The 15,621-nt window shown below is 48.8% G+C and overlaps 1 protein-coding gene across 2 annotated transcripts in view; it reads left to right on the top strand.

Annotated features, from left to right (window-relative positions):
* Positions 1-15,621, top strand: part of FAM149A (family with sequence similarity 149 member A) — a 51,799-nt gene that overhangs the window by 25,429 nt on the left and 10,749 nt on the right. For both annotated transcript variants that reach the window (XM_078613464.1, XM_078613463.1), the window contains exons 4-10: positions 112-254; positions 6,388-6,519; positions 8,677-8,886; positions 9,971-10,161; positions 11,035-11,165; positions 14,300-14,406; positions 14,513-14,755. In XM_078613464.1, coding sequence (XP_078469590.1) covers positions 112-254; positions 6,388-6,519; positions 8,677-8,886; positions 9,971-10,161; positions 11,035-11,165; positions 14,300-14,406; positions 14,513-14,755 — 1,157 coding nt within the window. The remainder of the gene's footprint in view (positions 1-111; positions 255-6,387; positions 6,520-8,676; positions 8,887-9,970; positions 10,162-11,034; positions 11,166-14,299; positions 14,407-14,512; positions 14,756-15,621) is intronic.

Genomic DNA, 15,621 nt, shown 5'->3' with positions numbered 1-15,621 from the left:
CCATGAAAGCAATGAAAAAGCAATCATAGGAACTGTGTCGTGGTGAGCACATCTCGACGAGCAATGCGCTAACTGGCACGGTGGTGTTGTGTGTGTGTGTGCGCGCGGCAGGAGTTTGAGCGGGTGGCGTCGCGCCGAGTGCAGCAGTTGTTCCGCGAGATTGACGCGCTGCTGTACGAGGGCACGGGCAGCGCGCAGACGCCCGCGCTGCAGGGCGAGTGCATGCAGTGGAAGACACGATTCTTACATCTCAGGTGCCTGTCGCCCTTCGCCTCGCCGTCCTCTAGTAGCTCAGGATTTCGGAGAAACGGCGCACAGATGCAGTGCCTTGCACGTAGACTTTAGGCATGCGTGTTCACGCTTGCGGTAGTGTAGCGGTTAGCGCGCTGCGCTATGAACCTGGCGAACCGGGTTCGATTCCCGCTCACGGCTAACACCAGTGACGATGATCTGAACCGGTCCTGGGCCTCCCCTAGGTCGACTCAGCCTTAAATGAGTACCTGGCGCGGTGTGTAAACATCGCCACTGGGGAGACAAAGGCGGTCGGGCGTGGTGCTGGCCACCCACCCCCTCGTGTACCGTTCCGGCCTTCATAGGTGCTCGCTAACAGCACTTGCCCCTACAGTCTGTTAAGGCTACACGGGGGATCTTTGTCTTATCTTTGTGGGCGCGTGTGCCTTGTGCGGAGCGGTCGTGTAACTGTTGGCGCGCTGTGCTACAAACTCGGCAACCTGCATTCAATTCCCACTCACGGCCAACACCGGTGACGATTATTTGAACCGGTCCCGGGCCTTCCCTAGGTCGTCTCAGCCTCAAATCAGTACCTGGTGCGGTGTGTCAACATCGCCACTAGGGAGACACAAAGGCGACCGGGCGTGGTGCTCGTCACCCGCCCCCTCGTGTGCCGTGCCGGCCTTCATAGGTTCTCGCTGACAGCACTTCCCCCAACAGTCTGTTGAGGCTATACGGGGGATCTTTGTCTGTGTGTGTGTGTGCCTCTGTGTAGTGGTACTTTAATGGCCATCATGCTCAAAGGGACATTGTCCTGAGATACTGTTGCATTTAAATGCTATATCGATCCACATTTTCTTGGAACGATTTATGTCGGTTCTTCAGTTTGATGAATTAGCAAGATTCGAGGTCACGATTGAAGGTTAGAATCTTTTTCATCCCGTTTGCACCCTGGTCATTTGTATTGTTGCTGTCGTTTTTTCTGTCTCTTTTAATACAGTAGCCTCGTGGTAGTATTTTGTATACAGAATAATTAGTATGAATCTCAAATAATTAATTATCACATGCATGATTCGACAAATGCATTATGAGCATGAGAATTGAGTTTTCTACATTAATTGTATACATACACAATTGCCCTCATTGCCATCTTGTATCCATCACCGGGAGTAAAAACCCAAAACATTAGTCAGTAGGAAAAATACATAACAGCAACATTTTGAGCAATGGCCCTTCTTTATAGCACATAGATCATCGTCATCAGGTGCTCCGGTTTAAGCGCTCGATACGCGATTGGATGAAGCCAAATTAAAATCCTTCCCGGATAGCAACTTTAAACTGTCACCGTTACGAGATCCAATACACCTTGTAACCACTTACGGTGAAAGGTCAACAGTGGTCGTTCGGTGGAGAGAATACCCCTGACCATGGGAATGTGGAATTTCCTCTTCTGCCTTGCGGGCACCTGTGGAGGTGAGCACCACTTGGTGCCCATTGGAGCCGGGAGACGGTTAAGAGTCGGATTTGTCCGATGTCGTTGCTGGCGGCGAGCGCACGCTGTCGTACGCATTGCGGCGTCCTCTCACACTCATTATTTCCCCCTGGGCACTCCAGTTTACCCAAACCGCACTCAATAAAAGTCTCATAAAAGAATTGGCACGCGGGACCCTCCTAGAAGGAGAGTCTTGAAGAGGCATTGAAGCTTTACTGGGTAAAGACTTCACATCAGAGTACTCTATTATATTGGTCTTTGGCAGACAGCTATGAACACACTTCAGAGTTGTACTATAATGAATAACGCTGGACAATTCACACGTAAATGCTGAGCACACATAATACAACACGCACAAATTACCACTGAAATGGTCATTTCCCCGAGCAGGTAAATCCGTCACGTTTAATTTCTATGAATCGTGTTTAGTTGTTGCTGTAATTCCCCAGTAGGGAGACTATACTTGCGAGGCTGTGTGATGCTCTTAAGGATTGTTGGTACACTTATATGATGCCTTGATTGACATAATTTCTTAAGTTCTCCAGCCAATCTTTCTGAAGCCATGTAAATGTTTTCATCCTATTTCCATTGATACTATTATTCGTGTCGCCATGTTAATCATTGGCATGTATATATTGTCTTTATGTTCCCGGCACGTATCCTCCTAATGTGGGGTCTGCCTGTGGATATGGAGAAGGGTGCAGAGAGTAACCTGGACAGAGAAGACAACCAATGAATGCATCTTTAATGGCATCAACAAAGGAAGAATTATAATGGAAGCCGTGATAAGAACAGAGACGCACTGGACTGTATGGATTCTATAAGGGCATGAATAAGGACATTGTAGAAGGAAGAAGAGTAACAATAATATAGATTTTATTGAACAATATTTTACCAGGTAAGGCCCATCGAGCTATATAGATATTTTTCAGAAATAACCTGGCCACAAATGACAGCTCAACGAAGTGGCTTATCACTTGGAAATTTATAGCAGCACGTTTTCTAAATGGAGGGGAAAACTGGAAGACTCGTGACCAACAGGAGAACATACAAACTCCAAATATACAGGCGTCAGGGTCATGTTCGAACCAGACGACCTCCTGTATGCCAAGTGAGGAAGTTAACGTCTCTCCACCACGAGATAAGAGCGAGAGGGAAGGCCAAGGATTGGTATGCTGGAGGAGTTGAATGAAGTGTCGTTTTGTAGAAACAAAGAGGACAGAAAAGGCTTGGGAATATGACAGACGAAAATGTTCCCTTAAGACAGGGCACCAACGAAGACGTGGGGTCTGTCTTCCTGCTCCCCTTGCTCTCATTGCTGTCCTGGGCCAAATCCACATCCACTCCACAGTTCTAAACGACGTCCTGGTCTCACTACTTCAAAACCATCCGTTAGTGTAATTGTACACGGAGGAGTGATTTCCTTTGGGTAGGGTAGCCCGAAGAGAAAAAATTAACCCGTAAAAACAAAGTTTCTCACTATAAATCCTTTATATGCGTGGCGGCTAGAGTCCTCCCGCCCTCTGGCTTGAAATGGCTGCCACCTATGGGTCAGATGATTGCCTGCCACCATTAAGTAATTGGTAATTCAATATTTAAAAAAATTCCTAAAAAGTGTAAAATTTTGGAAAAAAAATTCACGAAAATAAATTGTCACGCACAACGAGTCTGTGTGCAAAATGTCAGCTCGATTGGATGACGGGAAGTGGGTTAAAAAACGACCGAAAGATTTGCACGGTCATAAGCGCGCAAGCAAGCAAGCAAGTGAACTTAATATAAAGGATTTAAAAAGGCGTTGGCATCCTCCCTCTCTGAAAGTCATGCTCGGTCAATGATAAAGCATTGTAAGTGAGAAGGCTCGTGAAAATAATTGCATAATTTGTCCTTTCAAGTGTCTTTCAAGTCAGAGTGTGTACCAGCACTTACCACCATCACAGACTCAGTGTTGGGTTACTTTCCTCGAACGCCTCCGGGTCTGGGTTCGATCCCCATTAAATTGAACCGTTGGAACATTTTAAACATTCATCGTAAGCCTGAATGATTTCCTTGTGCGGTGTGTGTCATGATCTCAGACAGGTGGTAGGAAACTGTACAATCGTAATATTTAAGTTCACATCATATCTCAATCTCTGAAGCCAAGCAGAATTGAGCCTGGATAATGCTTGGACGGGTGACCACCATGCACAAAACAGATCGTTATAGGCTTCAGCGATACATGGGTGGGTAGCTGAGGGCAATGCAGGAAAAATATACATTGTACACTAATGATATGCTCCCACATATATGCTCCTTGCCTTCACCAACCCACACTGACCAGCGTGGTGAAGTATGGTCCAATAACCCATACAACCAGCACGGCGAGGGGAGGGCCCCCCATCCATCAGTGGATTGACAAAGGGGCTGTGTACGTGTCAATGAACACTTCACAATAGAGCGCCTGAGACACACATACAAACGTTGGTGTTACTTGCTATAAGTTATTGATCGTCAAGTGTTTGAGCCACTGCAATTGAAGAGCAGAGTTTGAAAGCTGGGTGACGGAGAGTAAAGCTTATTTATCCCGTATTGATCCTGCAGTTTGTCGGGCTGGATTGTAAAGAGCAGAGCTGTTGACAAACTAAGTATTTTCCTTCGTGTTATCAATTGGTATACCATAACGACAGTCAGAAAAGCTAACAAAATGTGTTTTAGATGGAGTATAATATTTAAAATTCCTGCCTGGTAAATAAGTATTTTCACATGGCAAGTTTGTGTAAACTATACATCCAGGTTTAAGGTTGTGAGCCGCGTGATGATAGTTTTGGGCGTAGCGCAGCTAATACGGAGAGCGGGCCTGGTAGAATGCAGTTGTTTTCTATATTGTTCATTGTGTGGTCCGGGTGGCCGCAGCACTGCACTGTTGGGTGATCTTTTTTTTGTTTTATATTTTCAGTAGAAGCCCGGTACAGAGCACAAACCGCAACGTAAGGGGGCGGTGGGGGGGGTACAGAAACTTCGCGGACAGAAGTCCTGCACGCTGTGCTCCTGACTTACTTTAGGGAAGGGGGGCGATTGGGCTCGCTGTTCCACCGAGTGGGGACCGCGAGCGGGGTATGTGTACTTTCATGTGGGAGAGGGGAAGGTGAGGGAAGAAGAACTTGACCCTTTCCTGTTCTGAGACGACTGCAAGTTGCAGGGTGGGTCCCGTTCACCGCTGAATCTCGGAACGCGCAAGCGGCGCTGCGTTACATTTATTTAGAGAGCCGTAGCGCCGTTGCTTTTAAGGACATTGTACTCAACGCAGAGAACTGTAGCGACACGACCGCACCCTATGATAGCTAGCACCAAACTGTGCCACACACCCTCCCGAATGGCCTTGTGGGAGCCTCGGTCTTGATAAAGTTATTTTATTTAAGTTTTTCTTCCGGTTCCGTACAGATGACGTCCATGTACGTCATCGGAATAGGAAAGGGTTGAGTAAAGGAGTAGAAGGAACGGGGAAAGGTGGGGGGGGGGGGGCTGTGTCATCTTTAATGTCCCACTCCTGGAAGAGGGAGGCGTGCACAGCCACCAATCGCTGTTCTACAGTTAGAAGGTAGTTCAGTATTCGAGTGCGTGGGTAGACGCATGGTGCAGCGCAATGGCAGTTTCAGCACCGTGAGCCTCCTCCCTCCTATCCTCCACGTGTCCAGCCATGGTGTTGGGGACACAACGTCACACGGGGATTTGAGGGACCCCAGGTGTTTGCTAACTTCTCAGTTGTGATGGTTTCGAACGCTTCTGTTCTGAGCCGTTGAAGATCGGCTCAGCTTTTTCCGTCTTTGGGCAAATCCTTTATATTTTCAGCATAGAAGGCATTTGCTGCCCACATTTCAACCACTCAGTTCACACTGCTGCATAGTAATAATATTTTTTCATAATGGCTCGTACCTTTTTAATGACAGCTGTTACCAAATATCTTCAGATATCTGAAGCTAAGCAGGGTTGAATTTGGAATATAAGTGCTTTTATGGATGACCACCATGCACACCATCAAGTCATAGGCTGCGTCAGAGATGTTCTATATGTGGTGGTCAACAGAGAGCAATGCAGAAAAATTCATTGTTGTACTGTGTATCTATACTGCCATATCTATGTGCCCCACCTTCACCCACCCACCTACACCTGCAAGTGCCTTAAAACTTGGTCAAATTACCACCATAAGCCTAAAAGCCACATCTTGTGAATTAGCGCTTAGAGCCAGGCTGTTCTCATCTACTGGCTTTCCCACTCCAGTACCAGTGTCATCTGCTCGGCATGAAGCCTATTGAGTTAAACCCCATTCACAGACAGCCACACAAAGTCCTCATCGTAACAATTATTTAGCCATGGGGGGTATTTGCGCGGGGGGGGGGGGGGGGGGCACGGGGGGGGGGGGCAACACCCCGTGCAAACTGGACACCTTAATTTATTTTCAGTAGTTTCCAATTAAAAGAAAAAAATAAGTAAATTAATTATATGCACCCGTGATTCAAAATGTGAGGGACAAACCGAACCCCTGCCCCCCCCCCCCTCAAAATATAGAAGTCAAACTACGCCTATGGACTTAACTATTTCTCTAACGCGCATGCACCTCTACGCGGCTCCCCCCCCCCCTTGTTCGTGATGCATTGTTGTGGCTGCCTTGGCCACCTCCCCTCCAACAGGATACTGGGCAAGCAGCTGGTGGAGCCCACCGACGAGGGCTATCAGCTGGTGCCCACGGAAGGGACGGCGGCAGCCCGAACGGAGCCCCCCCCCGGCTCCGTCTCCACCGGCCACAACCCCAGCGGCAGGGAGTAAGGACATCCACCGCGTTTGTCATTCCAGACGTGTCCCCCCGCATCTTGAATCACCGTAATGTCATCGCCAGTGGAGACGAGGCCATGTAAAGCGGTCCAAGACGCTGCTGTTAAATAATGAAGTCAAATGTGATCATTTGCCAGGTGGCTCCGGTTCATAGTGATAATAATACTGTAAAGCCTACAAGTACGTTCTTGTGAATGTCTCGCCGAGTCTCAAGGCTCGGTTTTCAAGAGGGTTGCCTGTCTTAAATGACACAAACAACTCAACACGTTTGTCAATCAACTTTAAAGTAAAAAATATATAATAGGCGACATTTCTTGCATGGAGAGGCGAGAGAGAATGAATGAGAGTTGGAGACTGCACTTGACACCATGGGGGCCTGATAAGAATACCGTTTTTTTCTGATTTACACTTTTTAATTTGCCATGTGCATAGTTTCCGACGAGTAGCTGTTGTGTGGTATTTGTGCACCACTGCCACCAGATATCTTGAGCACCGAGGTGGTGAAAAGTCTCTCCGTAGGACAACCACTGTTGACTTGCCCGGAGAGTGGTCCTCATCGGGGTGTTTGGAGTTTTAATTTCAAGTTTGTTTGTTTCACCAGGGTGAAAACTCAACAGACCAAGATAGTATCGTTTCCAAGAGTGGCCTGGGCCGCCAAAGTGACAGCAGCAGTAAAGTAAAATACCGCAAATGAGTTGAGGAAACCGGATGGTTAATATTGATGAAGATGTCGACGAAATTGATATTAATGATAATGAACAGAGCAGGAAGATGTGCCTTGATCATTTCAGCAGCTGTTTTGTTAATTTCATCTCGATGAGTGTGATGACAATATAAGGTGTTAATGATGCATCCATTTACAAATGTCAATAGGTACATTAAGTATCATTCGGATTACTGAAAGGTGTCGGTGATCGCGACAATGATGTTGATAAGCAAATTGGTGGGAACAAATTCTTGAGAGCAATGACTCCTCACTGCCACTTGTTCTTTGTCCACCTGTGGCTGAAACCCTGCCTTGCATTGAACCCAATGCCCCCCAAATCCACTGAGGCTGCAAGCAAAGCTCACTTCTTACTGCTGATATCATCAATATTGATGAGATAATGGCCTGTGCGTAACGCCTTGTTACATAACACGCTGTTCTAATCCGCCCAGGGCGTGCTCGCAATATCGGTTTCTTTTGACGGGCGGTCTCCTCCGGCTATTTTTAACCTCCCCTTTTAAATTATTCACCCGTGTTCCTCAAGACTTTTAAGCGAATTCCTTTTGGAAGCAAACAAAGGGCGTCGCTGTAGTGTAATGTTATCCCGAATGGCCGAGCACAGGAAAAGCCCCGTAATCTGATAATGCCCCCCCCCCCCCCGTGTGTTTACATCGCCCCCATCAATGGCTCGTTCGCAAGTGTAAGTTCAGTTTCACGTTTAATGATTGATTTTGCCTCTGCCGTTGGGGTAGATGCCAATGGAAAAAAAAATGTTTAGAAAGGACAATCTTTATTTATGAGACCCTATTTTTTTCCAGTATCAAGATGATGGGAAAATTTTTGGCTTTTAACCTTTTCCGGCAATAATAAAGGAGGTGTTAAGATAGTCAAACACCAAATAGACAGCTATTACAAGGCATCAAGTCTGCCTTAACCACACCACGTGCTTGTGGTAAAACATGCGAACAAACGTGCTTCGATAATGTACGCATTCTCCTTAAGGCTGATTGGCCTACACCAGAGACAGCCTCCTTCATGGCCACGTCTCACTAGTGTTAGACCAGAGAATGCTAAAAGGTTTTGCTCAAGGTCAAAAGAGGCAATTATGTTTCATGTTTCTCGGTGGGTTTATTCCCCATCTCTTGGTTTGTTTAATATTTTTATATTTCAAGAGGGGCCCGATACAGAGCACGAACTGCCATGTAGGGGAGGGGGTACACAAACTCCGCGGACAGAAGTCCAAAATTGCGAACTCCAATTGAGGAGGGAGGTGATTGGGCTCACTGCTCCAGCGAGCGGGGTATTTGTACTTTTGGGCATGGGAGGAAGAAGGGGGGGATATCTCCTGTTAATTAACAGATACTGACCGATGAGTACCGGTTGGGTGCGCCAGCCAGCGCACCAGTGACCTCCAGCGAGCGGTGCCTGTGCCGTGTGCCAGGCTGCGCCTGCAGGGCAGCCGCCTGGTGCCGCGGGGGGCGCTCGCCGGGCCCAGCCGGGGGGGCGCGGTGTCTCCCGCAGCGCAGTCGCATCGGGACAACGGCAGCGGCAGTGGTGGCGAGGAGGGGGAAGAGGTGGCGCAGGAGACGGAGGAGGTGATCTGCAGGGACGGCACCGTGGAGGAGGTCCTGGCTTTCGACAGGCATGAACCGTAAGGCCGCGAATCGGCAGCGCCAAATTGAGGGTGTGGTGGTAGGGCACGTGGGTTATGCCCAGTGGATTAGACCATTTGGGCAGAGCTAAAGTAAAAGAACACGTGGACTGACAGCTCCACCAAGCTTAAAGGCCCTCCGCCAACATGTGAATTGTACGACCCAAAGAACCAAACTAAGGCTCACTTAGGATTGTTGTGATTTTCAGATCGAGATTTCTCAGACTCGGAGAGCCTTCAACACTTCACTTGTCCAAAAAGTACGCGTAGTCCGTCAGTGACCAGTGGCGGCCCGTTGTTTTGGTTGTCGCTGTGGTATGTGTGTATGTTTATCATTGTCCATAATAGAGGTGTTTGGGTGAGGTCGCGTAAATATGAATGTGTCATTAAAACCACCACCTTCTGACACAGCCAATTAGTAAGGTTTGTCGCTTAAACAAAAGGTGCCAATTAGTTACGAGTTGAGCACACCGGTGTGTTGGAGAGTAAACCCATAATATTTTGACAATTCGGGTACGACATTTCGCCGGTAATTATAACCAGCCTCATCAGGCGACAGCCAGAATTGAACAATACTCGAATTGTAAATGGCGTGGATTTACTCTCCAACACACCGGTGTGCTGAACTCATAACTTAATTACCACGTTTTGTTTACCTGACAAACCTTACTAATTGTCTGTCGGGTGGTGACCGGTTTAACCACACATTTATATTTAACGCGATCGAATCCAAAAACGTTTATTATGAATGATATTGGCCATGAAAGCCTACGTGTTATAAAAAGCATATTTCATAAAATATATGTCACTGGGGAGATTCACTGCCAAGAATAGCTGAACAATGTTCTGATGATAGACAGTATGCTCACGCAAATGATCAAGTCTTTTCACGAGCATTGTTTTGAATAAAAAATATGTTGCTTGTCCCGTTCCCAAGTGCGTCACTCTTATTTAATTTATTACGATGATGTTTTTTTGCATGGAATACCAGGCTAGCTGAAAACCTAACTTTGGTAAAAGAAAGTAGAAAATATTGGTCGCGAAAGTCCGACTACGCGTTTACCTTCGTCTTTGTGCGCCGCAGAGAGGAGGACTGTCCTGAGTGGCGGCACGCCGGTGGCAACCGGTGCGGCGCGTGGCGAGCGCGCCGGGGCCTCCCGCCCGTGTCCCCCGCCGCGTGCCTGCGGGACGCCGTGTGTACCGAGCTCTTTGATCAGCTGTGGACCGAGGCGCTGGGCTGCCTGCACGCGCTCGACCAGCAGTCGTGGGACGCCGGTGTGCAATTTGTTTACTTGTCAATTCGGCCGCTATAAATTTCCACGCGATAAGCCACTTCGTTGAGCTATCATTTGTGGCCAGGTCGCTTCTGAAAAAGAAGCTAATAGCTCGGTGGGTTTTACCCGGTAAAATTATATTTGTATCGATTTGCTTACCTTTCCTATGCTTTGCACTCCTATCGTGTTGTAATATTTTTGTTGTTTCTGGCCCGCCCCTACTGGATATTTGCGAAAAAGAGCTTCATAGCTCATCGGATCCCTGCAGTATAAATACATATTCTGGTTCTGAAAATACGCGACGCAATTTGTACGGAAAATTATTTCCCACAATTTTATCCCGTTTGTGCCGTCAACGTTGTATCCTGAGACGCGGCATCCATTCGGATCTCTCACGGAGCGGCACAATTCTTCATGTGAGAGAATGGCCCGTGGAAGTGGATGTCGCAGAGCTTACCTCTGAGATCCCTTCAAGTGATCTCTGCACCACACAGTAGGAGGGGCAGCACTTTCCCACCAGCTCTGCCACTGAGAGTAATGTCCATCACATGACATTCAAACTGATATATTTCATCCAAAGAGCTTTAATTTAGCTAAATTAAGCGTAGAACCAAGTTTAATTTGGTATTTTTGCAGTCGTCGGTGGCCAGGCTGAGAACAATCAGCCGTGAGAACCCGACTTCATCACAAGTCTCTCGTAGCTATAGGCACTACACTCTTAAAAGCATCGTCCTTGGATGCTGTCCAGACGTTTCGCCACCACAGGACCCACCTCTCATGGCAGACATCTTGCCCCTCTGGCCATGCTCTATGTAATCCACTGCTCCTGTGTGTGTGCACGTGTGTGTGTGTGTGTGCATGCGTTTATGTGCAGAGGAGAAGGGGCTGACGGGCGTGGAACGTCCGGCCATGCAGAGGATCTTGCTGCCGCGGCAGGCAGGCACAGCTGATAGTCTCTCCATGCCTCCATCGCGAGGCTCGGACACACGGAGCTACCTTCCCCAAGTAAACTAAAACTAAACTATTTTTAATTTACCGGGTAAGGCCCACTGAACTGTATAGTTCTTTTTCAGAAGAGACCTGGCCGCAAACGATAGCTCAACGAAGTGGCTTATTGCGTGGAAATATATAGCAGCCAAAATACTATTAACGTGTTTTTTTAATATTCTTTGGGTTTTTCGGTAAAGTCGCGTAGATACGTGGCTTTACCTACGTGACTTTACCTACGTGACTTTACCGAAAGACCCAAAGAATATGAATTCCTGGAGTCACGAAAACTTTAAGTGGGTTTTTTAATGCGGAGAGAAAAACCGGTGGACCCGGAGAAAAATCCACACGACCACAGGGAAAACGTGCAAACTCCAAATATGCAGCCGTCAGAATCGGCATCAAACCCACAACCTCCTGTCTACCAGGCGAGGTAGTTAACATCTCGCCACCGTCGCACCCCCAAGTAACCCACAGCATCGTGAGCTGTGTACACGTTTAACAAATGGGGGCTGGCACTGGCTGCGGTCCCATGTGCCTGTACCCCTGACTCACATCCCGTATCAGTCAGAAATTTGTTCCTTGAATTAGCAACCAGGTCGTGCATATCTCCGCACCTCCGAATTAGCACGGTTGGCTATGTACGGTGCGAAAGAAGTTCAGCATACATACGCTTACAGCCAGGGCTGAGCTATTGATGGAAATTCCATACTACTGTGGCAGAGGTGAGTCGATGCATAGGACTACCATTTTTGACTTCCCATAAACTGGTATTTATTTTACCACCACTAAGGAGATGATGGGCTGCTAGATGTTCCATTGGCTCAGACCAAATATATTACTTGTTGGTTCCACCTGCGATTTAAAACCTGACTTGTACCAACATTTAAATCACCAACAAAAATCCTCTCTCATTAGAACTGGGATCCCTAAATATTTACCACTGCCTTTGGTACCAATAATTTTCTGGCCCTTTGGCTAAGACAAGTGATTTTCACTGGCCACTCTCAATCAGTTGAATTGTTTATACTGGTAGGAACCTCCTGGTTACACCAGCCCACAGGGGATTATTGTGTCCGTCCGTCGTGCATCAAAAAATGGGAGGGGTGGGGCTGGATGGAGAAGGGAGGATGGGGAGGGCTGGGTGGGGAGGGTGGGAAGGGGAGGGTGGAGAGGGGCTGGGTGGGGAGGGTGGGGCTGGGTGGGGAGGGTGGGGCTGGGTCTGGTCACCCCGTGGTGCCCTTAAAAAACTCAACGTTTAACCTACTCACGCCGGCTTGTGCCCGCCCTCACAGTCGGCCATATTTGCGGAATACACCACGCCGCCGTTGACCCTGGCCATTGACCGAGCAACCCAACGTCCCTACCAGCTCCCTCGGCAGGAATGTGTTTATTCGAGCTGCAGTTGGGTGGCTGCTGCTCTCAATTCACATCACTTGTCTCGATCAGGTGGTTGATTCGGCTCATTTCTCTGGGGCGAGTAAAATTAGTACCGCTTTGTGGGAACTCAACCGTGACCATCTTACGAGTAAACAGGCACCTGCCATGGGAATGTGGAATGAACATTTCTAGCTAATCACTGCCATTGGAGTTGGGTGTCATCCCTTTGCTTAATTGCGAAGATACTTAAATGATATTTAGATATAATGAGTCATCATGAACTGGTTTGATTTTACAGTATTTTCTTACTGCTCTGAAGGAGGGCCATGACCCAAAGTCTCAGCCTACCATAGTTCATGTCAACTTAAAGGGGCAGTGTTTGCTCATGAGTAAGATGGTCAAATATTTTCAGCTCTTGTTTCTACATCGTTAAATACACCGTTGTGCACACCCCACTGAGAATTTGATGCGACGTTTCTGCATAACAATAAATACCACAGATATTGATGATGATTATATTGATGATGCTATTGATGAGCATGCATACACATTACGCACACACCCACGGAGAGAAATGCACACCTCTTGCAGCTGTGAGTACTAGGCATGTAGTTATACTGGTAGGAACGAAGTGGACCAGACCAATAGATTATATCGTCCGACCGTTTGTCCGTCCGTCCGTCCGTCCGCGTCCGTTTGTCCGTCCGTCCGACAAGATGGCCGCCCGCTCCCCCTGCGCGTGTGTGTGTGTGCGTGTGTGTTTGCGTGCGTGCGTGTGTGTGCGTGTGTATGCGCGTGTGTGTGCGTGTGTGTGCGTGTCTGTGTGTGCGTGCGTGTGTGTATATGTGTGACTGTGTGTGTGCGTGCGTGTGTGCGTGTCCGGCCCACTCGAGCGGCGTGATGAATGGGCGCTATTGGGCTTCGGATCGTTATTCACGGCGAACTGTAAGCGTAGCAACACAACTTCATTACGTGTGCGTGCGTGCATGTATGTGTGTGTGCGTGCGGTGTGTGTGCGTGTGTGTGTGCGTGTGTACGTTTATGCGCGTGTGTGCGCGTGTGCGTGTGTGTGCGGTCGATATCCCTGTACCGGTATTAGTATTATTTCTACCAGCCCACCCCGCAGGGTCCTGTTTCATCCATTCGTCTTGTAAAATATCTTCATATGCTTGTGTATCAAATTACGTGCATAATGATACGTTATTTAAAATTCTGCTAATTACATTCAAATGTTTCCTTGGACTATGACTGAGGCACCTGGAATGCACACCCCCGATCTCATCAGATCTCCTGAACTAAGCTGGGTTGAGCCTTAGATAGGTGACCATTTATAAAAGAGGTGTTATCGGCTCCTGTGGGGCTATGCTGCCATGCTGCAACGTCTATTGCTCCGCGCTTTTGTCAATCTGCGCTGACCAGTGTCGCTGTACTAGGCTCCATCATCAAGTAACCCCAACGGACCGGCTCAAGGCACTCATCCAGCAGTGGATTTTACAAAGGGGGCTGTGCTTGTACATGTTACCTTGAGGCTAATGGAATGAATGAGACAACACGAATAAGACTGTGCATATGAGACGGCTAACACAAATGAAGCACAATAAAGGAATAGTTCGTGAGCCTTAATTGTGACAGTTCATCCAATCTTGGGAGAGGTGAATGTGTTACATGCCTTGTAAGCTCGTACACACACAAGGGAGAGCGGTACACTGCTTGTGTACGTGGCTCTGTCTCGCTCTGTGACACTCGCGCCTTGCCGTGTGCCGTCGCGGCAGCTGCACCGGACGTCCCTGAGCGGCCGACCGGGCGACCTGCATGGCGTCATGATGATCCAGGCGAAGCCCCTGCAGCAGAGGCATGGGCCCATCATGGACAAACTCCCGTACGTCCGCACTGCCGCGTCTATCGGAATCGTTTGCCTGCCGCCGCGCCTGCGGCCAACGGTCGCTGCCAACGGTCGGGCGCGCTTCCCCCGGTGCCTCCCGCAGGCTTCCATCGGCGCTGGAGGAGCGCATGTGGAGCGGCCGCCCGGCCTCCAGCGTGCTCTCGCTGCCGCGCAGTCGCGCCGGCCCGCGTCCCGGCGCTGCCGTGGACGACGCCCTGCCGGCCTTCTCTCGCGTCGCGCTCTCCTCGGCCCGCCGGCGTCCGCACCCCGCCGCCGGCCCGAGGCCCGACGCGCGCGCCAAGACGTCCAGCGTCAATCGGCAGGAAGTGCTGCGCGGCACCAGGCTGTGAGCGATTCGCATTATTTGCCAGCACGGCGACGCTACGGGCACTGTCACCGCAACCTTAACCCCCTCCTCTGCCATCTCACTGCAACCACCTCTGCCGTACCTCATCCACAATTTCTATTCGGCACTGCTAGTCCGCAGTTTCCTTCTAATCTCATTGCCGCCACCCATTCCTACTTCCCTACTACTGTGAATGCAGCACTGCCGCCACCCCTATTCCCCGTATCTCTTCCACAAACGTCTATCCAACCATTTCTGCCCCTAACATTCTAAGCTCGCTGCAACTATTGTCATCAACAATCATCGCATGAGATTCAAGCATTAGGGATTCAGCAATTATTCAAAACAACCCGGTAAGTAAGGGAAAAAAGGGAAGAAAATAAGAAAATGAGGCAGGCCTTTGCTCAGCAGTGGGAAGTTCCCAACTGACAGCCTCAACTATCAACCACCCCTCTTCCACTCCGTCTACATAACACTGCAGGTCCCCCTTATCGCTTTCACAAAGTCTATACAATAATCTCCTTATCCCTTCCACATTGCCTATACATCACTGCAGCCTGCAGTTATACATACCGCTGCCACCAGAAAAAGCAATTGTCCGGGAGACTTTTTAAAGGGCATAGTTGAGTTTTTTTTCACGGAGGAAGAAAAGAGCGACACCATGGCTTGGGATTTAGGAGTCAGCTGCTTGAATTTGAGGTTTTGTTCAGCCACCACTGAGTGACTGCTGGTTTATGGGAGTAACCATGAGCCTCGAGGCTTGTCCTGCAGTCGGAGTGTAGCGTCCCGCCCAATGCAGCTCTGCGGAAGCTGCTGCCGTTCCACATGTCCAGTTGTGGCCAGGCGTGAGATTTGTTTACCGTTTG

The sequence above is a fragment of the Lampetra planeri genome, chromosome 41, assembly GCF_965212315.1.
Source record: "Lampetra planeri chromosome 41, kcLamPlan1.2.h2, whole genome shotgun sequence".
Taxonomy (NCBI): Eukaryota; Metazoa; Chordata; class Hyperoartia; order Petromyzontiformes; family Petromyzontidae; genus Lampetra; species Lampetra planeri.
Note: the sequence above shows the minus strand (reverse complement) of the source record. Positions and strands in the feature narration are given on the sequence as shown.